Source organism: Pongo abelii, chromosome 1 (assembly GCF_028885655.2).
Source record: "Pongo abelii isolate AG06213 chromosome 1, NHGRI_mPonAbe1-v2.0_pri, whole genome shotgun sequence".
NCBI lineage: Eukaryota > Metazoa > Chordata > Mammalia > Primates > Hominidae > Pongo > Pongo abelii.
Window position 1 is genome coordinate 133,226,157 of NC_071985.2, and position 22,884 is coordinate 133,249,040.

A 22,884-nucleotide genomic window follows, 5' to 3' on the forward strand; every position below is an offset into this window, starting at 1 on the left:
CAATTAAAAATAAAAATTAAAAAATTGTATTTGTAACTAAAAAACCTTCCCAGAAAGAAAACTCCAGGTCCAAATGGCTTCACTGATGAATTCCAGCAAACATTTGAGGAAGAACTAATATTGAGAGTACATACACTTTTTTGGAAAATAGAGCAGTAGGGAACATTACCCAACCAATTTTATAAGGCTTGCATTACCCTGATACTAAAACCAGACAAAAGCATCACATGAAAAGGAAACTACAGACTATATTCCCCGTGACCATAAACTGAAAATCCATAATTTAAAAAAGTACTTAATGAAATATTAGCAAATTAAATTCTGCAACTTACACAAAGAGTAATACATCAAGGCCAAATGAGGTTTATGCAAAGAATGCACTGTTGGCATAACATCTGAAAAATCTGTCAGTGAAATTCACCAGATTAGATAAAAAAGGAGAAAACCCATTTGATGATCTCAGTAAATGCAGAGAAAGCATTTGACAAAATTCAAAACACATTCATAGTAAAAACTTAGCAAACTAGGAGTGGAAACTTTCTCAATGTAAAAAATAGCATCCAGGAAAAACCTACAGCCAAAATTATATTCAATGGTGAAAGATAATACTTCCCTTCTGAAAAATCAGAACAAGGCAAAGAATGCCTGCTCTCTGCATTTATATGTAACATTGTACTGAAAGCCTTAGTGCAATAAAGCAATGAAATAAAAGTCATAGGATTAGGGAAGAAGTAAAATTGTTTTTATTTGCAGACAACCTGATCGTTAAGTAGAAAATCCTAAGGAATATATATAAAAAAAGCTAAAATTAATTGAACTTATCAGAGTTGTAGGAAACAAAGTCATTATAGAAAAGCATTTTTAAAATAGATGAACAGTTTTTTAATTCATCCTCCTCCTCTACTTCCTCCTCGTCTTCTTCATCTTCCTCTTCCACCTTTTCTCGGGCAACTTTAGCAGGACCCTTTGCACCATCAAACTTTCTAGGCTTATAGTCAGCAACATCCTTCTCATACTTCTCCTTCAGCTTTGCTGCCTTGGTGATTGATATAGTTTGGCTCTGTGATCGCAACCCAATCTCACCTGGAATTGTAATCTCAATAATCCCCACCTGTCAAGGGCGGGACCAGGTGGAGGTAATTGAATCATGGGGGCGGTTGCTGTTGTTGTGATAGTGAGTTCTCACGAGATCTGTTGGTTTTACAGGTGTCTGGCATTTCCCCTTTTGGCACTCGCTCCATCTTGCCGCCCTGTGAAGAAGGTGCTTGTTTTTCCTTGCCTTCTGCCATGATTGTAAGTTTCCTGAGGCCTCCCCAGCAATGCAGAACTGTGAGTCAATTAAACCTCCTTCCTTTATAAATTACCCAGTCTCAGGTTTTTCTTCAATAATACAGTGAGGTAAGGCTCCTTTTCACTGTCATTTAAGTTATTCCACATCTCATCCAGCTTTTTTGCTGCATCTCCAATAGAGACGTCAGGCTTTGTGAATTTGATCTTGTGCAGAATTCTGAACAGAACAGGAGGAATCCAGATGGTGGTCTTTTGTGGGCATTGGGATCTTTCTTCTTGCCTCCCTTAGCTGGTACGTAATCCTTAATTTCCTGATCATAGCATAATTTATCCGCCTTTGCCATTTGATCAAATTTAGACTTCTCTTTCCCAGACATTGTCTTCCACCTCTCAGAGCACTTCTTGGAAAATTATGCAAAATTGACAGGGACCACTGGGTTTTTCTTCTTAGGTTCTTCTCTGCACATCTGCACAAAGAAGGCATCTTGCCTTTTGTTTTCTTGCACTTTGGTTTCTTGGGGTCATGGATCAGCAAACAATATTAGAATGAAAATTCTCTCCAAATTGATCTATAAATTTAATTCCAATCAAAAGCTTAGCAGCGTCATTTGAAGGGGTTTACAGACTGATTCTAAAATTCACATGGAAAGACAAAGAACCTTAAATGGTCAAGACTATTTAAAAAGACAAAGTAGCAATGAGCATGCCTAGTGCCCAGATTTTGTTTTCTATACCATTCTCCAATAAAAACAACAGAAACTCTTGGATAAATTGCTGATTCTAGAACTGGGGTAAGAAATACATAGGATGAGACTTGTATTGCCATCTTGTAGTGCCAAAAAGTAAGGAAAAAACAAAGCAAAAATCACAGGGCTATGTCAAAGGGGCACAGGAGCCAACTGAATGAGCTTTCAACAGCCAAAGCTGGGCCAATTTGAGCAGCAAATTGTGTTGGATTATAACCCATGGTTTGTACCCTGGTACAAAATACTTACTCAGTAATTTTCAGAACTGTCAAGGTCACCCAAATACAAGGAAAGTCTGAAAAAGAGTCACAGCCAAGCAGAGCGAAAGGAGACATGACAACTAAAAGTACCATAGTTTTCCATTTGGGATTTTGGAATAGAAAAAGGACATTAGTTAGACTAAGGGAATCTGAATAAAGTTTGAGACTTTAGTTAATAATAGTGTATCACTACTAGTTTATTAATTGTAACAGATGTACAATGCTAATGTAAGAAGTTTAGGAAAATCTGGGTACAGGGTATGTGGTAATTTTGTGCTGTATTCTCAATTTTTCTGTTAATCTAAAACTGTTTTTAAAGTGTATTAAAAAAACAAGATAAGATTGGAGGACCTAACCTGACTTGATTCCAATATTTATTATAAAACTACAATATTAACCAGTATAAATAGAGTGTGCAGTATTCATGAGGGATATGCAGATGAATCGAATAGAGCAGAGAATCCATATGTAGACTCTCGCTTCTAAGACCAACTAATTAACAAAGGTGTCCAGGTAATTCAATGTGAAAAATAATAGTGTTTCAACAAATAGAGCTGGACCAACTGAATGTCTCTGGGAAAAAATACCCTGAGCTTTTATTTCACTTACCCTTCCCCAAACTTTTCCTTTACTTACCTCTACTCCACTTAACTTGAAATGCCCCATTGACCTAAAATGAGCACTAAACATACAAAACACCAAGATATGAAATGATGAGGGTATATGGTGTCTACCTTCATGTGTGACACCTCAGCCAGACTTGATGATGGGCAGGACACCTGGTTCTTTTAATTCACTGACAAATTGAGTCCTCACATGACTGTGTTAGACATGTGACATGTACCTCATTTTATAGATAAGGATACAGGCTTAGGTAAGTTGTTCGTTGCCCAGGGTTATACAGCTAGTGTGGCAAGCACTGTTGGTGCCTGTGTCATTTCCCCATGGTCCATTTTTGCAACACCGTAGCTGCAGTGGACTGTTCGGAGTAAGTTCAGACTTACCATCCTTCTAGAGGCATGTTCTGTGCTTCTTTCTTCTTTTTACTCTGGGCACTAAGGGAACCTGTGTGACTCTCGTGCAACTGCAATCCAGAAGTGTGGGGGAATTTATGCTCCCTCATTCAATGAGGGACCTGAGCTGGTGGATAAATGCCCTAAAGTCCTCTCCTTCAGACAGAAAATGTTAGCTGCTTTCTGTACACTCTTTTTGAGATTATAGTAAAATTCTGTCTCTGGTGCTTAAAGCATTGACTTCTATTACATACCGTTATATTTACCATTCTCTCCTGTGCTTTTCTTCCTGCTCCTGGGATCACTTCTCAAACTACTGTACCCAAGTCCTAATTTCAGGCTGTACTTCTTGTTGGAACCAAGAGTGGCTCTACACAGCAGATGCTCTGAATGGGACTCTGGAACTGGACTGTCCACTCACTGGTCAGAGGGCAATGAGGACTGTGTGATAAGTTAATGGTAACAACCTTTGGCTGTCTGTACTATTATAGTTACTAAGAAGCTGAGACTGGGTAATCTTGTAATGCCAGAAAGTAAGGAAAAAACAAAGCAAAATCACTTATATGGATAAGTCAAAGGGGCACAGGAGCCAACTGAAGGAGCTTTCAATAGCCAAACCTGGACCAATATGAGCAGCAAATTGTGTTCGATTATAACCCATGGTTTGTACTCAGGTACAAAATACCTGCTAAGTAGGTCTCGATTGCTGGAAAGGCTGTAGTTACATAGCAGAAGGTGAACACAAGGCAGTACCTTGTCTCTGTACTATTATAGTTACTAAGACTCTCCCTTATACTGGATTGAGATGAGGTACAGGTGAAAAGGGAAAAGGTAGGTTATAAAGTAGCTCTACACTTGACTAATACAGGGCAAAATATTGTCATGTACTGACATGTGCTGCGAAGTTGGCTGCTTTTTGATAATTGCCTTAGAAGCTTTGAAGAAAAAGAATTGGGCTCAGACCAGCCAACTATTTCGGGGCATTCCAGAAAGCCAGGCAGGCATCATGGCAATGTTTAAAGAGAACTATGTCTGCTGTAGACAGAAGGCAAACTGTGTGAAAATAAAACCCATGCTTCAATCCTAAGGGTGGCAGGGCAACAAAGGAATGTGCAGGTTTGAGAGGTCACTTATGCTAAACTTAGATCCATGAAAGGGAAGGAGTCCCTGGACCTGGAATAGGGGTATTTGTTGAAAGTAATTTACTTCAAAAATTTGAACCTCCAGGTTTCCCAGAACATTTCAGGCTACCAGAAGTTGCTCTCTCCCGCTAGAGAACAGCTCCCCTTGCAAAACCACTCAGCTGGAATGGAGGCTTTGCACGTTAATGCATGTCCTCCTCAGAATCATCTGCTTCTCTGACCTCTCATTACCTTCAGACCAATAATTAAGATAAAGTCTGATCATACATAGTCCCAGCAGGGAAATTCAATTTCTGTCCTGGGAGGAAACAGACTTTCATGGAAAGACTTGGATGAGCTGGTTAATATATACTGGCATGATTCAGGGGAAGGTGTGTAGGAGTGGATCTCGAGGGGGTTGGAAGGAGGGACGTAAAATAAGGCAGGGTAGGAAAGAATTTATTGTCTTGGGAGTACTACGCTTCAAATTAGGATTGAATATCTTGGCAAGAATACTTAGAAGTAATATGCTGTAAACATTCCTATTAGTTTTAATATGAAGATTCTAACTCAAGCTTGCCCAGCCTGCCACCCGTGGGCCGCCTGTGGCCCAGGATGGCTTTGAATGCATCCCAACACAAATTCATAAACTTTAGTAAAACAGTATGAGATTTATTTTGCGTTTTTTTTTTTTTAGATCATCAGCTGTTGTTAGTGTTAGTGTATTTTATGTGTGGCCCAGACAATTCTTCTTCCAATGTGGCTCAGGGAAGCCAAAAGATTGGCCACCACTGTCTAACTTGTTCACAAGAATCAGTGAAATATTAGACCAGATCTGTGCTCTTTGAGGGTATGGGACATCCTCTATCCATCACCCTGAGGTCATAATCAGTCATTGTACCACAGGGTTCACATTGAACTGAGTGAAAGAAAGGATGATAATTTAAGAAGAATGAATGTGCCAATTATCATCTGTGCACTGGCCGGACAATCCAAACTCAGTCCCCAAATCTGAGGATCATTACGGGATGCACCTTTTGGATATGTGCAAGGGTTTGAAGTCTCTACCGAACCAACTGAAGTGATACTTAGCAGGAGGATGTACTTTTATTAAGGCATTATTAATTCAGGATGACATATTTATTTGTCAAAGTTGAATATTTCTGTGATGAAGTGCAATGCTTTCCTATGATCTTTCGATCTTTGTATCATCAAAATTACAATGCCAGTTAATATACTATACTCAGAATATTTTAAACAACTTTATTCTTAAATTTAACAAGCTCTTATTAGAAATGCTTTGGTATCAATAGAATAAAAAATGCTGGTTTTCCCCCACTGAATCATGTCAAGTAACTGGAAAAGTTACACATTTGTTTTCCCCAGCTTTTTGGGAATTTTTCACAAATAATGACTACTACTTATTCACATGGCTTAATATGGTACACTGTAATGATAATTTTTTGGACTTCAGAAAAAATAAACAAAATATCCAGAAGAGAAATTTGCAAATGCTTCTTAGTTTCTTCTCCAAAGGATGTTTATATAGGTGGTACAACTCTTAGATCACCTTTTTTCCCAGCTTTGCCATTCTCATCCTTAAAGCTGCAAATTAAAGAAAAAAAAAGAGAGTTATAAAAAAATCCTCAATTTTTACTCTAAATGGCCATTCATAGAATGCAGGAAAGTTTAGAACATACCTCAGATGGTTTTATCCAACAATGTGAGCATTGATTTAGTAGCACAAAAAGATAGTAGAAATAATAAGCTATGGTTAACTTAGGGCGGAAACAGGTTCAGAACTAGAAGGAACCTATTTCTATAAAGATTAGAAAAATTAGTAGAGCAAACAGTACAAGTGGAACAAGTACAGGATTAGTGCACAGTTTCCCTATTAGCCATACATACAGATTCCTATAGGTTGATGACTGTGTTTTACGTACATTTCTGAGCTATGTACTGCCAAAATAAAATGGTATTTACACTTAAACTCTATTTCATGATCATGTTTGCTTTCAGCTCATTCAACTTCCTTTCCCAAAGGAGCTCTGGCCTTTGGATATCTAATAACAAAAACAAATCTCTTTATGAATGAAACAACACGAACAAGTTATTAAAAGTTGGAGTGATTATAAAATGTCTTTGTCAAGATATAAGTATGTTTTAAAATGGCAAATATATCTTTTTGGGATATATTCTTCTGCTAATAATATATTGAATGGAGAAAGCATTTTTTAAAATGTAGATTTAGAATGTATAACACTTTTCTGGTATTCTGGATGAGTATTCTGGTATTCTATTCTTATTATTTAGGATTTCAGTGTAGAGCTGCCTTAGTCATGTTCCAAAAGTTGAGAGATGCTTTCAAGGCACTGATCTAAAGATTATGTTAATGATCTAATATTACATTCACATGTAATATGGCCCAAGAACAAGCTATGTAACTGATTGCACAATTTTGTCTAATGGAAAGTAAAATGGAAGACATGTTTTCTCATTTCTATGCCATATATTGGTTACCTTTTGACAATGGAAATGACCCCATACCTAAGAAACCTTTTTGCACAAATATGAGAAGGGATGGGATCTAATTCTGTAACAAGACCATGATTATTTTAATTGTCACTCCACTTATATTAAATATTTTAATTTCAAGGAAGCTAAAGAGCATTATTTCCCTTGAAACTTTAAGAGGGATGATCATTTCTGGTGGCAGGGCCAAGAGTATTCCCTAGAATTTAGGACGAGCTGAGAGAATGCGCTCTGTAGCAAGCAGGTCTCGATTGCTGGGAGAGGCTGTAGTTACATAGCAGAAGGTGAACAGAAGGCAGAAGGCAAGGCTTTATGAACTTTATACTGTTGGATTTTATGGACCTCTATCTTGCCCCTACCAACAAAAGAGAGTAGGAGTGAGGGGCTTTTTAAGAGTCTCTTTTAAGTCACGGGCAAATTGCTTTTTCTTACAGTCACTCCTCACCATAGGATTCCATAATCAGGCACATCCTCTGTGCTGTGGACATTCAGAGAAGTTTGCTAGAGTCTGCTTTTCTTTCTTTCCTTTTTTTCAAGCCTATGGCAAGTAGACAGTGTGAGTTCCAGTAAATGCATGGGGCCAGTGCATGTTGGCAACAGAAGGCTTGGTTTAGCAGCTAAAAACCGTGGGCCACCAGCTCTCCTTTTTACTTCTATTTTCTGCTCCTCTCTGATCCCTGCCTCTTCTTCCCATAGCATTTTAGATGCATGGTTTCAGCTGGCTGAACTTGATAGAAGTCTCCTTACTCTCATTATCCCTTGGACTCTAATGGCTCTAATGGTTGGCAATCAGCACCAGTAGCATGTGAACTCCCAGAGCTGAGGTCCCCACCACTTCATCCTGGAATGCCACTGACATCTCTAAGAGGACAGAATAGAGCTGGAAGTACAAGAATAGTTTGGTGAGGACTACCAAAGAAAGCCAACTACTACTCCCGATTGGTAGGGGTAGCAGTGAGCTCCTACGCAAAGCTGGCTGGGACCATGCAATGGTGGAAGTGTCTGGCATTGAGCTTTATCCTATGAACATGTTATATTTACATGAAGCAGATGGACATAATGTTGCCTGAATTTTTCTGTCATGTCTTACTCTGTTCAAAATTTTGACTAGAAGAATCTTGTCTTTTGAATCTCCAGGGTCCACCTTTTTCTATTTCTTTCTTCTTCATGCTGTTTTCCAAATTAAAATTGCTCTTAGATAAGGCATTTATAACCATATTTATACCAAGGGAAAAGAGACTAACAATTCTTAACTATTATGCCTACCAGGGCTATTTATATTAAATAGGGGATTTGTACCATAAATAAAGGAATTGACCTAAATGGTGAGTTTTCAAGTATCATAAGCATTTTTTGGGGGAGTTATGGGGAGAAGCTCAACCCACTTGGTGTTTGTGAAATGGAAGTACATAGGTGGTTATGTATTCTTTGTATATGGATGGCATGTGAGGGCATATGACACTGTGACTTACTTATTTTTAAAACCTACTTAAAAAATACACATCAGCTCTGTAGTCTGTATGCCGAATTGGAAAACAGCAATGTAAAACAATATCATGGTGGAAGGCAAGGAATTTGGAGCATTCTGTTTATAAGATACTTTGATTGATAATACAGAACTCTGTATTGTTACTTTGTCTGGAATGGGTTTTCCTGTTTTCATTATTTTAGTTCAGGGGCATGATTAGTGTTGTCTGGAAATGTTAGTCACTTCCTGTCATTTTCCATGTGGTAAATGTGTTGACAAGGTTAGAGGAGAAGAAATAAGGGTGTTCAGGAGGAGCTGGCTAATATCCAAGTTCAGAAAAGGGAGGTTTTATAGCGGATTATGTCACTGCTATTGACCGTAAACAGTGTGTTCCTCTTTTCTAAGTCTTCTGTGTTTTTTGTCTTTAAAGTGAGTTTAAGATGGCAAAGTTTGATCAGTGAACAAAGCTCTTTCCTAAGATGGAAAGAAACTTAGTATCTGCAACTTTCCACAATATCATGTGGGACATATCACTCAACTCTGATTGAGGAAGTTATATACGTGTATACTTTCCAAAAGCTTAGAAATTCTTCAGGTAGTTAAATTTATCATTGGGATACCTACTTTAACCACTTAAAATAATGGGAGAAGGTTCATTTTACTGTATTATTAGCTACCTAATATTGGGCTTATGGGTTGTAGAGGAAGAAACATTATTGAATTGTGTAGGTAATTGTGCAGGTACTACCACACTGCCATAGAATTATCAAGTTTGACTTGTGAAGTTAGCCAGTACTTAATATTTATTGCTTTTTAATGAGAATCCTTCCATTAGAGACATTTAAAATTACTATCCCTAGCAAACATACAGAAATTGTATGTCAGGGTAATTTGATTTACATCTTTAGCCAAGGTAAGTACAGCTATTATAACTGATTTTGTTAGGTTCTTATTGATTCTTTATAAATGATAACTAGAATATAGTACTTAAGTGATAACAAGGAATCTAAAATTGAGAAGCTATCACTTTTGTAGAAAAAAAGTGTTAAAGTTATTTTCCACTCAATGCTAAAATAGCTGGTTAGCTATAAAGCTATAAAAATTTTACAAAGAATGAGAAATGCAAATATATAGAAAATAGAAAAGATAAATATGCTAAGTTGGGAACACTATGCAAAGTTAAAGGTTATAGAAAACATAAAATAAACTACCATTCTATTTTAAAATGTAGAAAAATTAGGAAAATAAAATTAATGAAACTATAGACATATAGAGAAACAAGATACAGCAAGGTAATAAAATACTCTGAAAATAAAATTTGTTTCTTGTACTTTCTTGCAGAATTAAGGCAATTTGTTAACTTATATAAGAAGTATAAATCACAGTGAGGCACAAATAAAGTAGTCATCAGATTCTAGTGGAAAAAGATATGTTATTGATGATCCAACATATTAGTGATCCAAATACACTCACAAGCAGCACCATACCATGATAGAAGATGAAATTCAAGTTATTGAAGTTCCTCAATACAATATCAAATAAGGCAATGATTTATTTTTACTTTCTTTATCTTTTGAAGTGGCTTAATCACTTTACTGTGGTGATAATAATCCCTATCAGCACTAATAAAAAAAATCGCAGTGCATATTAATTTATGAGGTGGTCAGAGAAGCCTGAAAGCAAGACTGCATTAGCACAAGAGAAGCTGGTCACATGACTGAACAGCAGTGGCATGCCTTGTCATTTTTATTACCTGTTAAGGATGGATCCTCAGTCCCATCTCCAGTTGTCTGAACATCAAATGGGGAATGGTGGACAGGGCTGCCTAAGCTTTCTTCTTGCTCTTTCAGAGATATGGAATTTTTGTGGGGGGATTTATGATTTGTGTTTTCATGAGGACTAGCTTCTGATCTTTTTCTAGGAAGTGGTGTTGGTTTGGCTGGCTGGTACACCTGACTATGGGGAGCTATGGGGTGGTAGGACGGTTTCTCTACTTCTCCTTCATCTTCCTCCTCCTCATCATCAATCACAACCAGCTCAGCATGGATGATCCCGTCATATCCCATCAGAAACTTCTTGTCTTCTTCACTGTCTTCTGCCTGCTGATACCCCATGAAAATCATCGTCACTGGTTCTGTATCATTTATGTCAGGAGGCAGGGAATGAACGATATTATATCTGACATCTTCCTCGTCCTCCTGACAAGTGGGTGAAGAATTCTGGTGTTCAGATTTCCCAAATATTGTCTCTCTGGGGCTCAACCTTGGCTTTGGAGAGGGTGCATCTTTGTCCTGCATGACATTCGATTCTTCCCAAGGAGTCATTAGCCTCTTTTGCGGGGTGCGAAGCATCTCTTCTGCTTGTTGAATCACTGATCGGGGATGAGGCACTGGCCGAATGGGACTGATGTGATTGAAGTTGTTTCCCCTTTCCTCTGAAAGACCATTGTCCATATTGTGTATGGATTCATTGACATCAATACCCAGTCCATTAGTTTTAATCTTTATCCGTTCTTGAAAGTTTGGTCCAGAGGTCACTGTTTCTGTCTGTGGGGTTGTAGGCCTGTAAAAGGGATTGGCATATACAGGCTCATGATACTCTGTTGGGGATTTAGAGTTTCTCTCTGAGGCTTGTCTTAGAAGTTCCTCTACTTCAACTGGTGCCAGGCCATCGGTGCCATTGTATGCTGCACTGTGATTAGAACTTACTGCATATACTGACTTTTGCCCATCATCATAAACTTTTATTCCTGTACCTTTAAAGTCATCTGATGGCAGAGGTATTGAAGACAGAACTGTACTTTCTCCAGTCTTCAAGTCTTTTTCAACTTTAATTTCCATGGCATATAAAGCTGTTAAGAAACAAATTTGATCTTTGATTTAGTTAACTTTTCTTTTGTAAACTAACCTGCTTTCACAGTGTTTATTTTTATATTAAGTATACCCTTCATGTTCTTTTATGTGAGATGTTGTCTATTTTTAAAATTTCTGATTTTACTCATTAAAGATATAATGACCAACTGGAATAACATGGGTTTTTGTGTAATGGTGTACGGAATTGTTACTGAAAAATGGAAAGGGTTGAAGAACGGAAGTTGATTAGAGAAGATAAGCTGATGGTTCCAAATAGGAAAGAATTTCAATGGGGAACCGAAAGATATCTTCTTTCCTATTAATAAATTCAGCAAGATGGATATACTCTTTTGCATTTCTCAATGGGCAGAATCAATCTATTCTTTAGTCAAGAAGAATATGTTGGACTGTGCATCACAGTGGGCAAAGTGCCTAGTACAGTATATTTTATAAAGTTACATCCTTGTACAGGCCAGCAGCCTGGTGAAATTATAGACGTGTGTTCTAAAGTTTTCACAATGGAGAGGCTGTTTAAATGTAGAACTGGGATGGAAACGGGAGGGAGAAGGCTACAATCACACACTTCTCTTTCTGCCTTATGTTTCTTTTCATTTTCACTCCCATTTCAAGTAGAGGAAGGGCTAAAAAATAGAGCAATATCAGCTGCACTGAGACAAATGGACTGGAGAGAACCGGGGAAGCTGAGATTTGCTTCATGACCCAGGTAAGATCCCTACGGCTGGAATTTCAATAGGAAAGGTAAAGCGAATAGAATTCTGTGCAAAATTACAGCTTGCTTTTGTTGTGTCCTCCCACCTTTCTTTCTGAACCCATTTTTGTATTTCTTACCTCTTCTTTAGCCTGGTGGTTCTTGGCCTTCCTTGACTGCCCAAGAAAAACTGCAACACCCCTCATCTGCACTCTCCTTGTCCAGCTTCTCTGCTTTATTCTCTGTATTGCACTCCCTACCATGATATATTTAGTGAATACCTACTATGTGCCTAACTGAACCTGGCACATAGTATCTGTTCTCTAAATATTTGTTGAATGAATAAATGACGGCCATCTGCAAATAAAGAGTAGCTTTTCCTTCCACTCTAAAATTCAAAGTTTTCCTCTCTGCTCTAATGCAAACCTTCATTTTTCTAGAAGCTTTGAAGCATCAGTTTTATGTAACTCAATCTCCCATGGAGGTAAATAATGCCTAAGCTTCCCAAAGGAATATTTTCATTTTCAAAAAAGATCTTTGTAACCCTCAAAGAGGTTCTATTGGATGGAATATATCAGGAGAAATATTTTTGACCAGGAAATCTTTGCTTTTAAGAGCTTCTTGTCTCCTTTGGGTCCCTATCTTCCTTATCCCTGTCTGGTTTGTTAGGGAATAAAATGCATGGAATAAATACTATTATTATACCCTCATTATCCTCACCTATGCAGTGACTCACATAACTCACAGAACTTTGTAAAATGAACCATTGCTTAACCTGGAAGAATAATATGTCATAGCAAGTTGTGAATATTTGACACCGTAAAATCTGATATTAAGAACATGCCCTTCAACACAGATTTCTCATATACCTTTCCTATTTTGTTCATCATCTTCTTTTTCTTCATTTATTTCCTTCCTTAACCTAGAAGGTATGTAGGACTTTGGAAGGTCAGGGATATTAGCATAGATGTCCTCAATTGACTCTGTAAAATTAATATGAATTCAAAATACATTTAGAATATATTTACAACGGGAACAATTTCAAATTACCAAAAAAACTTAGTTTAACATAAAATAAGTTATTCAAAAACACACCTTCTGCTCTTTCTTCTCTTTCCACTTTCACAGACTGTAAGAAAAAAGAATTCTCCATGATTAATACAGTTTAAAAAATAGAATCTAAATGTGGATATGCTTTGAAAAATTATACAGTATTTGTGGATTCATTTTGAGAGGGAATTACAGTTTTAAAATTGGTTAATGCTCACTCTTATAATGTCTTCTGTTGTCCGCTCAATTGACTTTAGTTTCTTTAAAATGGCCTCTTCCTTCGTTGAGATTTGGAGTTCAGCTTTTTCAAGATCTTGGATCTCTTTCTCAAGCCTGACAACAAAAAGGTATACTTTTTATTGCTTAACACAGTACAAATGCAGAGTTCTCAAATATATCTTCCCCGTATATAAATTTTCCTTGGAATATGCATGTAAGTAGCCAGACACTTTCTAAGAACATAACATCACACTTAGCATCACACCAAGCATGATACTTAATATATAGAAGGTACCTAATGCCTGACTTTGAACAATTTTCAAGTTTTCTTTTTTTGACAAAGGAATATGTTAGGTAAAGCATTTGACCTTTGCTCCATTTTCTTCATTGCAATTACTAATGTTATTTCCAAATAAAAGAGATTTTTTAAATACAGAGACGTAAGTTTAAAGTTGTACCGAAAGGAATGGTACATTTGTAGTTATTATGTAGTTCATCAGTTTTTCACATCCAAGTCATCATATAAATTATTGGAAGAAAACATTACAATTATTAAACTGATTTAATAATCATAGTCATTTAATACTTAAAATTCTTGCATATTCTACCGTTGAAAATGACACTTTGATTTAATTTCAGTTTCCTAAGAGTTGGGCCATATTAGAGTGAGCAAGGTGAAAAGATGCAGAAATGGACCAAATATAGCACAGTAGCTTCAACTGCTGCTGTTTATAAAGGATACATTTTCTGGGGCGGGGGGAGGGCACACATGGCCTGACACAGCATAAGGAACTTACAGCAACAAAGAGACAGACGTTTGAAACTAGACTGTTGTAAGCATTCTGAGCTGGTATCTTGGCCAGCATACAGCTACGTGTCAGATTCAAATGAACTCCAGGGGGCAGCATCGTGACCTCTCCTCTATAAAAACATACAGACACTGGCAATCACGCAGAAGGCTGGCCTTTGGCAGCCACGTAACACACGTGGTTTCTCAGCCAAATACACTAAGGCTCTAAAGTCAGCTGCCTCAGAGGATGGCTGATTAGATTCAGCAGCTGGTACAGGAGGTGATAGCTGTGGATATTCGTGTCAGCTAAGAGAATTGTCAGTTTTCTTGGCTTCCTTCTTGAAGATGGTCATGGGCCTGGTAGCTCAAAAATGCTGCACTATTGTCACACCAATAAAAGCCCAAGCTGATGTGGTCAGCTTGACAGCTCTCTTGCTCATTGCTTCAGTTTCAAAGTTCTTACTTTGCTGCTGCCTCTGGCCATTGGTAGATTGCCGTTTACAACTGACGAGGTTTTCTTGCATGCCACAGACCTCTAGGTGAAATGGAGTAGCCCCTGGTTTCTTAGAAGTGACTGAACTGTGACTGCCATTTTATTAAAATTCCTCCACATCCATGGCAGCACTTTTACCCTTCGGCAGAGCTGTGGGGATATATGTTGGTCCAGTTTGGTAAAGGGGAAAGCTCTGCACTAAAAGTGATAAATCTGGATTCAATTCTGTCTCTGCCACTTACTTCTTGTGAAAGCCAGTTCCCTTAACCTCTCTGAAACTCTGTTTTGTAATGTGTGTAATGAGCATAATTACAGATTACGCTCATTACCGTATACAGATATTTGGTGACACTAAGAGATGATGTATATGAAAGTACATTGAATATGGTTGATATCAGATGTAAATATGTGATGATATACTTTTTAAAAGTTTTCTGCAACATACTGTATGTCTTTCTTTTTTCATCCCCTGTCCCACAGGGTGCTTACCTAATTTGCCTGTTAGAGACAGTCTACAAAGGAAAGCCTTTTGGTAGAAAACAAGAAGGTTCAAATCATTGCTGCAAGCAGCTCTTGGACATCGGGACCTAGCTGTGGAATCAGGTGGACCTGGGTTTGAAACCTGGTTCATCTGCCAGCTTCCTGTGTGACCTTAGACAAGTCACCTGACCTCACTAAGACTCAGTGTTGGGCTGAGAGAAGTGGCTCACCTCTATAATCCAGCACTTTGGGAAGCTGAGGCAGGAAGACTGCTTGAGCCTAGGAGTTAGAGATGAGCCTGGACAACATAGTGAGACCTCAGTCTCTACAAATATTAAAAAAAATTAGCTGAGCATACACCTGTGGTCTCAGCTACCTGGGAGGCTGAGGTGGGAGGACTGTTTGAGCCCAAGTGGTCGAGCTTGCAGTGAGCCATGATCACACCATTGCACTCCAGCCTGGGCAACAGAGTGAGACCTGGTCTCAAAAACAAACAAACAAACAAAACTCATTGTCTTTATTCATTCATTCTTTTAAAAATGTTTACTTAGCATCTACTTTGAACCAGGAACTCTTCTATGTGCTGGGTATCTTACAGTGACCAAAACAAAGTCCCTGAGCTCAAGGAGTTTATATTCTAGTGGGAGACAATACAGGAGCTGGCAACCTTTTTCTATAAGGGGCCAGGTGCTAAATATTTTAGGTTTTGCAGTCCACATATGCTTTCTGTTGCTTATTCATCTTTTTTCCCCTTTGTCTTTTACATCCTTTTAATAATATAAAAACCATTTTTAGCTTGTGTCTGTACAAAATCAGGCCAGGGCTTGATTTGGTCCTGGGCCATAGTTTGTCAATCCCTGCATTAATAAATGTGTAATACAAATATGTATATATTGCAGATGTATATCTATACATATATATACACACAAACACATTTATTTATGAAGAAAAAATATTTTTGATGAGAAAAGCAGGATAGGGGCTGTAAACAGCAAGATAAAGAATATAGAGAAAGCCTGAGGAGGGGGCACCATTTCACACAGAGTGGTGAGGGAAGTTTCTCTGATAAAGTGTCATTTGAGCAGAGACATGAAGGAAGTGAGAGCGGGAAACATGAGGGTTTCAAAGGGAGTGTGCTCCAGAGAGATGGAAGAGTAACTATAGAGAGCGAAGGAAGGGCCAAGAGAGTAGAAAGGTGAAATGAAGTCAGAGAGGAGGCAGATGGCCAGATAGACAGGGCCTTGTGCATGAAAAGGCTCTGGGGAAGCCATTGGAATTTTGAACAGAGAGGAAACATGCTATGACTTGAAATGTAAACAGTTACACTGGCTGCTGTGTGGAAAATAGACTGGATGGGGCAAACATGGAGGTCAGTTGTGCTAAAAATCTAGATGAAGATGGCGTAATCCAGGTTGGTTGCCAGTAGAAGGGTGAGAAGTGGTTGGATTCTAGAAATTTTTGAGAGAAAGAGCTGCCAGAATTTGTTGATGATTACATGCAGGGGATAAGAGAAAGGGAGATGTCAAGGTGATTCCACTGTTTGTGACCTGAATAATTGGAAACATGCAAATACAAATGGCTGAACAGAAATCTGGGAGAGAGAAGAAAGGGGATTTGTGGGGGATGTGTTAAATTTGAGACAATCAAGTGTGATATGGAGAAGACAGTTGGATATACAAGACTGGAGCTCAGAGAAGTCTGGGTTTGAAGATATACATTTGGGAGTTGGTATTTATCACCACAGGAGTGGATAAGTTTTCCTAGAAAGTGAAGGAGATAAGAATTTCAAGGCCTGAATCTGGAGCAATTCAACATTTAGAGATCTGGTCAATGTTAACAACTTCATAGGGTTTTCGTTTCTTTTTCTTTCTTTCTTTCTGTCTTTTTGGAGACAGAGTCTTGCTCTGTTGCCCAGGCTGAAGTGTAGTGGTGCAATCTTGGCTCACTGCAACCTCTGCCTCCCAGGTTCAAGCAATTCTCCTGACTCAGCCTCCTGAGTAGCTGGGACTACAGGCGTGCACCACGACGCCTGGCTAATTTTTGTATTTTTAGTAGAGATGGGCTTTCACCATGTTGGCCAGGCTGGTCTCAAACTCCTGACCTCAGGTGATCTGCTTGCCTCGGCCTCTCAAAGTGCTGGGATTACAGGTATGAGCCTGACGACTTCAGCTAGTTTCTTCCTGTCCCTGCCCCTTTCTTTTCCTGGGGCATAGAGACAAAGCTCTTGGTCTGCTTGGCCAATGACATCTTAGGGAATTTTGAGATGCGCTGGTGTTTGTTGTTGTTTCTCTCTGAAGATAAAGCCATGGGTAATGTAATGCCATATGATTCATCCCAAGAATCTCTTTAGACTAATATGGTAAGAATATGAGGTTGAAAGCCTGCAAACCTCATCAGCATATCTGTTAATGAATATTTTTGAAGGTTTTCAAGTCACTGGATGAAAGTTGCATTAATAAGTCGCTGTGGTCTCACAATACATCATGACATGTTTGTGAAAACTAAACATAAACAAATACCTCCCTCCCATTCTTTATCCCTTAGTCACAGCCAACTCTGAGTTAAAAAGGATAACTAGGAAACATCTTGGTACTAATTACTTAGAATCACAAACCTCTAACAAGTTTGTGTTAGATGCCTACTGATGTAGAACATTTCCTAAAATTTCCACTTCAATGCAAAACTTGACTCTTATTTTTGTATGTTCATTTGATACTTCAAACATTTATGGACAATATAAATATCAGATGAATGTTAGAGATTTGTTGCTCTAGAAAAGCTTTCTAAAAGATCAGAATGCTAATGGAAATGATGAGAGACTTACAAAGCATAACTGAGAGTAAGGAACTGGATGCTCCCAGAACCCCCACAACCCCCTCCACTTGGTCAGAAGTCAGCAGTAGCCCAGCAATGGAGAAGAGGAGGTTTGACAACCTCTACACCAGATAATGCACTGAGTTTTTGAGGACTGACTGTCCTTAAGGAGCATAAAACAAAAACTGCAACTAGTAGGCAGGGCAATTTTTGTGTATCTAGTACAGTGGTTCGTAACCAGAGGCGATTTTGCTCCCTGGGGATATTTGGCAAAGTCTGGAGGCATTTTTGCTTCTCGTAACTTGGCGGGGGTGAGGGGTGCTGCTGACATCTAGTGGGTAGAGGCCAGGGATAGTGCTAAATGTCCTGTCATGCATAGAACAGTTTCCTCACAACAAGGAATGATTTAGCCCAAAGTGTCAATAGTGCTGGGGTTGAGGAATCCTGGATACCTAAAAGAATGCCTGGTATAGTGTAAGTTCTTGATAGGTACTTTATAAGGAATTTATTTATATCCATTTCTTTTATATTTTTATTTTTTCCTCATTATTCCTTCCCATTCCAAGATACATATACGTTTGTGTATCTGTTGTTTTTCCTTCTTCAATGACCGTTCATAGTTAAGAGAATACTCAGCCCTGATTTAAAGCTTAAACAATGCAAGACTTAAATTAGGGACTCATTCCTAATCCCTTCCCAAAGGTAGTTTTGGGGAAGAGAAAAAATTTGGCAAGTATAAATGAAGTATTGGGAAAATATATAGGATGGAATTTGAAGTCAGATCTTTACTTACGGAGTCTGAACTCTTACCTCCTCTCCAATTAGCCACTATAGAAAAAATACATATATTCCTTAGGGTTATTTTGCTGTACTGGGGATTTTTCTGCTCAGTGGGTTAGTCCATCTAACAAGGATTAAAGTCCGGGCTTTATATATATATATATATATATATATATATATATATATATATATATATACACACACACACATATATACACACACACACAAACACACACACACACACACATATATATACACATATGTGTATATATATTTATATATGTATATATATTTATATATATGTGTGTGTATATATATATATATAGTCTATTTGCTGGGGAAAAAGAGGGTTATTTTCAAGAGCTCCCTGGGTAAAAGCAGGTAGCTTTCATTTCATGAACTGTTGTAGTAATAACCTCCCTTAATCATCACGAGATAATGTCTCCAATCCAATTCCAACATGCAATTTTTTGTCTTGGAAAAAAGGACAGCACATAAATGCTGGATGCATCAGGAAGAGGTTATTTCAGAAGGCAATACATATATATGCATATATATATACACACACATATACACATACATGTATGCATGTACATATATATATGTATGTATGTGTGTTTATGTGTGGGTGTATATACATATATATGTAAAATTAAAATTTTTTCAAATGGAGAGCTTTTGGGGAGGTTACTGTGGGGTAACTCTCTAACCTTCATATGCCTATCTTTCAGCTGATGGGTTAGAATTTCCATAAGTGCTGCCATCCCCATCTTTAGAAGGTATTACCTTTCAGAATGGGAATTGAGCTCCTTGAAATGCTGATTCAGTTTGGTGAGGAACAGGCAGCAGAGAAAGAGAAGTATCCTCCTTGGTGCCTCCCAGGCTGTTAGGTGGGCCTTGATGGATGAGTCAGTACCTCTCACAATTTCTGAGAGATGGTGGGCAGGCATCATGTGCCAATTTAGATAAGCAGAGTACATGAAAAAGGATTTGTAATGCTATCCATTATTGGAATCTTTCTTTTCCTTGCCTAGTTGCTGGGGAAAAAGAGGGTTATTTTCAAGAGCTCCCTAGGTAAAAGCAGGTAGCTTTCATTTCATGAACTGTTGTAGTAATAACCTCCCTTAATCATCACGAGATAATGTCTCCAATCCAATTCCAACATGCAATTTTTTGTCTTGGAAAAAAGGACAGCACATAAATGCTGGATGCATCAGGAAGAGGTTATTTCAGAAGGCAATTTTTCTGCTGCTCAGGGTCCATTTATCTCTCTCAGCTTTTGGTGGAGTTAACAAGGACTCATAACCTGATAGAGTTTGCCATTAAGGGCCAAACAGACTGGAACTCATGAGGGGAAAAACCACACAAACCAAAATTCAAAAGTCATCATCCTACCTTTCAGTACTTCATGTGTTAGCATTTATAACATTTAACACATATTGCATATTTACATTGCACCAGGCACTGGCCTATTTTGTCCTTACAGCAACCCCCATGAGCACTGCTGTTAGTTCCAATTGACAGATGAGCAAGCTGGGCACCTAAAAAGGCAACCGGCCCAGAGTCTCACAGGCAGCCTGAGGCAGGATGGAATTTGAAATCAGATCTTTACTTACAGAGTCTGAACTCTTAACTCCTCTCCAGTTAGCCACTGTAGAAAGAAAACTTAAAAAAATTGATTCTTAGGAACTTAGACACAACATTCATTTTGCTCAGCAGTATAAAGGGATTTTTTACTTTCTATGATAATGGAGGAAGTGAAGATTGAAATGATAGCTGGGGCCCACGAGTGTGTAAAAGTGTTGACCCATTATATATAAAGGTAGTATTTCTGTCCTAATCTTTGTTAGAGTTATTTTGCTGTACTGGGGATTTTTCTGCTCAGTGGGTTAGTCCATCTAACAAGGATTAAAGTCCGGTCTTTATTTTTTTTATTTTTATTTTTTTGGCTGCTTGACTTTGGTTCTGGTAGGAGTTCTTAGAACAGTCTCCAAAGAATCTGGGGTTTTCTAAGCTAAGGCCACTTTATAGCAAGACTTTCTTTGCTTCCACACAAGACTGTTGTTCAAAGTAATTGAAGCAGTAGGTCTTAAATATAAAGCTGGCTAATACAATTTGATTATATTACTGCAGTTTCAATGTAACCACCAATGCTAGGTATGAAATTAAGTTTATGACTGGCTCTTATCTATACTTGGAAGGGACTGATGAATTACTTGCGTTTCAGTAGCCCAAACTCTCTTATTAAAAGCCAGGACTACACCTAAAGAGAGGGTCCAATGGCTATTTCTCTGGGATAGCCTGAGTCAGCAGGTGTTATGCCACTACTGATGTGCCTCTGAGGCCGGTTGATGGAAGTGCTAGGACCAAACCCCCACTCCCAACATTCCCCAAGCTAGATAAAGAAGGATTTTTTTTTTTTTTTTTTTTTTTTTTTAAGAGACAAGGTATCCCTGTATTGCCCAGGCTTGTCTTTAACTCCTGGGCTCAAGAGATCTTCCCACCTTGCCTTGACCTCCCTAAAAGCTGGGATTACAGGTGTCAGCCACCATGTCCAGCTGGATCCAGTTTCTTTTGGGACTCACAGGCTCTCAGAATGTCTTTGCCTCTGACAAGTATTGAATTCTGCCTAGAGTGGTGAGCAATTCTAGCTTGATTCTCCCCTTGGACTAGAGATTCTCTTCCCTTTCTTCCCCACTAAATCTTGGGAGAACAGGAAACAGCTGGTGGTTTACCTATATTTTTGTGAGTTTTTGTGTGAAAGCCCACTTTCTCAGGGGAAAAAAAAGACTTTTTACAGCTCTACCCGTGGAAACAGAAAATGAACCCATCTCAAAGCTAATACACTTGGCTTAATCATTTAACCCCTCTAAGATTTTTTTCTCATTTAGGGAATAATAGTAGTATTCACTAAAGGTTGTTTTAAGGAATTAATTGAGGTAATTGTTCAGAAACCCCTACAACAGGGCTTGATGTAGAGGAGTTCCTTAGTAAAGATGAGTTACTGGGCCAGGCATGGTGGCTCACGCCTGTAATCCCAGCACTTTGGGAGGCTGAGGCGAGTGGATAACTTCAGATCAGGAGTTCGAGACCAGCCCGGCCAACATGGTGAAACCTTGTCTCTACTAAAAATACAGAAATTAGCTGGGCATGGTGGCACGCACCTGTAATCCCAGCTACTCAGGAGGCTGAGTCAGGAGAATCGCTTGAACCTGGGAGGCAGAGGTCACAGTAAATTCATGCCACGGCACTCCAGCCTGGGTGACAGAGTGAGACTGTCTCAAAAAAAAGGACTTACCCTTTTCTCCTTCTTAGTTTGCTTGGGAGAGGAGGGCCACCTGTGACAACCCCATTGGAAGACAAAAATCTAGCAGGTCCATTTGGGTGTTTGATCTGCAACTTTAGCAAGCATGGTACTAATATAGCTTCAGGGACACACTTGTCCTTGCAAACACTGATCTAAACAGAAAATCTCAGCAGTGATCCAGCATGATTGGAAGAGTTGTAATAATATGTATGAGGATGATGTCTATTTAGTAAATGTGTGCAGAAAGAACATTCTAGTCTTTTTTGACAACCTGTTGTTTCTTCTCTCCACACCCCATCCCCAATCTATTCTCCTTTTGTTCTTTTTAGTGATAGAATGCCCTGAGTTTTATACGACTTCCTGGCTACCTTGCTATGGACTACATTTCCCAGTGTCCTTGGCATTCAGGTGGTACCATGTGAGTAAATTCTGGCCAACAGGGTATTAGCAGAATTGACATCTGCAACTGTCAGGTCATGCCATTAAAATAGAACTGCTTGTCCTCCATTTATCTTCCCTTCTTGAAGTGGAATGCAGATGAGGTAGTGAGCTGGCTTTGACTGTATAGCCAAGGGCATCCCTTAGGAGGTAGCAAAGCAACAAGACAGAAAGAAATAGGGCCTCTAGATAACCTCATGTAACATTGATGCTCTCCTCTGCTTGAATGTCTATCAGTTAGGATTTGATGTATGTGAGAGAAATGAACCTTTCTATCTCATTTAAGCCACTGTTCTTGAGGACCCTTTTAAAGTGACAAAACCCATATGCTGACTATTGTGTAACTTTATGGGGAATGAATTGTAGTGTGACACATTTTATGAGATTTTTCATAATTTTTTTCATTGATTTGCAGAATTGCTCATTAGTATCTTGCATTTCAGGTTGTTAACTAGAAAAACAGAAAATCAGTCTATGCTCTCAGTGGTTAAAGGATTTATGTGTTTCTGCTCACCATCACTG

General features: G+C 38.5%; 1 protein-coding gene and 1 pseudogene across 1 annotated transcript in view; both read right to left on the bottom strand.

The window, feature by feature from the left end:
• Window positions 1–808: 808 nt before the first annotated feature.
• Window positions 809–3,970, bottom strand: LOC112132577 (high mobility group protein B3-like; annotated as a pseudogene).
• Window positions 3,971–5,667: 1,697 nt separating this feature from the next.
• PALMD (palmdelphin) overlaps window positions 5,668–22,884 on the bottom strand; it is a 48,996-nt gene continuing 31,779 nt past the window's right edge. Inside the window, exons 4-8 of the mRNA XM_002810570.5 lie at window positions 13,260–13,374; window positions 13,087–13,120; window positions 12,861–12,974; window positions 10,184–11,281; window positions 5,668–6,035 (exon numbers count right to left, since the gene is read on the bottom strand). Of these exons, the coding sequence (XP_002810616.2) occupies window positions 5,992–6,035; window positions 10,184–11,281; window positions 12,861–12,974; window positions 13,087–13,120; window positions 13,260–13,374 (1,405 nt within the window). The 3' untranslated portion in view covers window positions 5,668–5,991. The remainder of the gene's footprint in view (window positions 6,036–10,183; window positions 11,282–12,860; window positions 12,975–13,086; window positions 13,121–13,259; window positions 13,375–22,884) is intronic.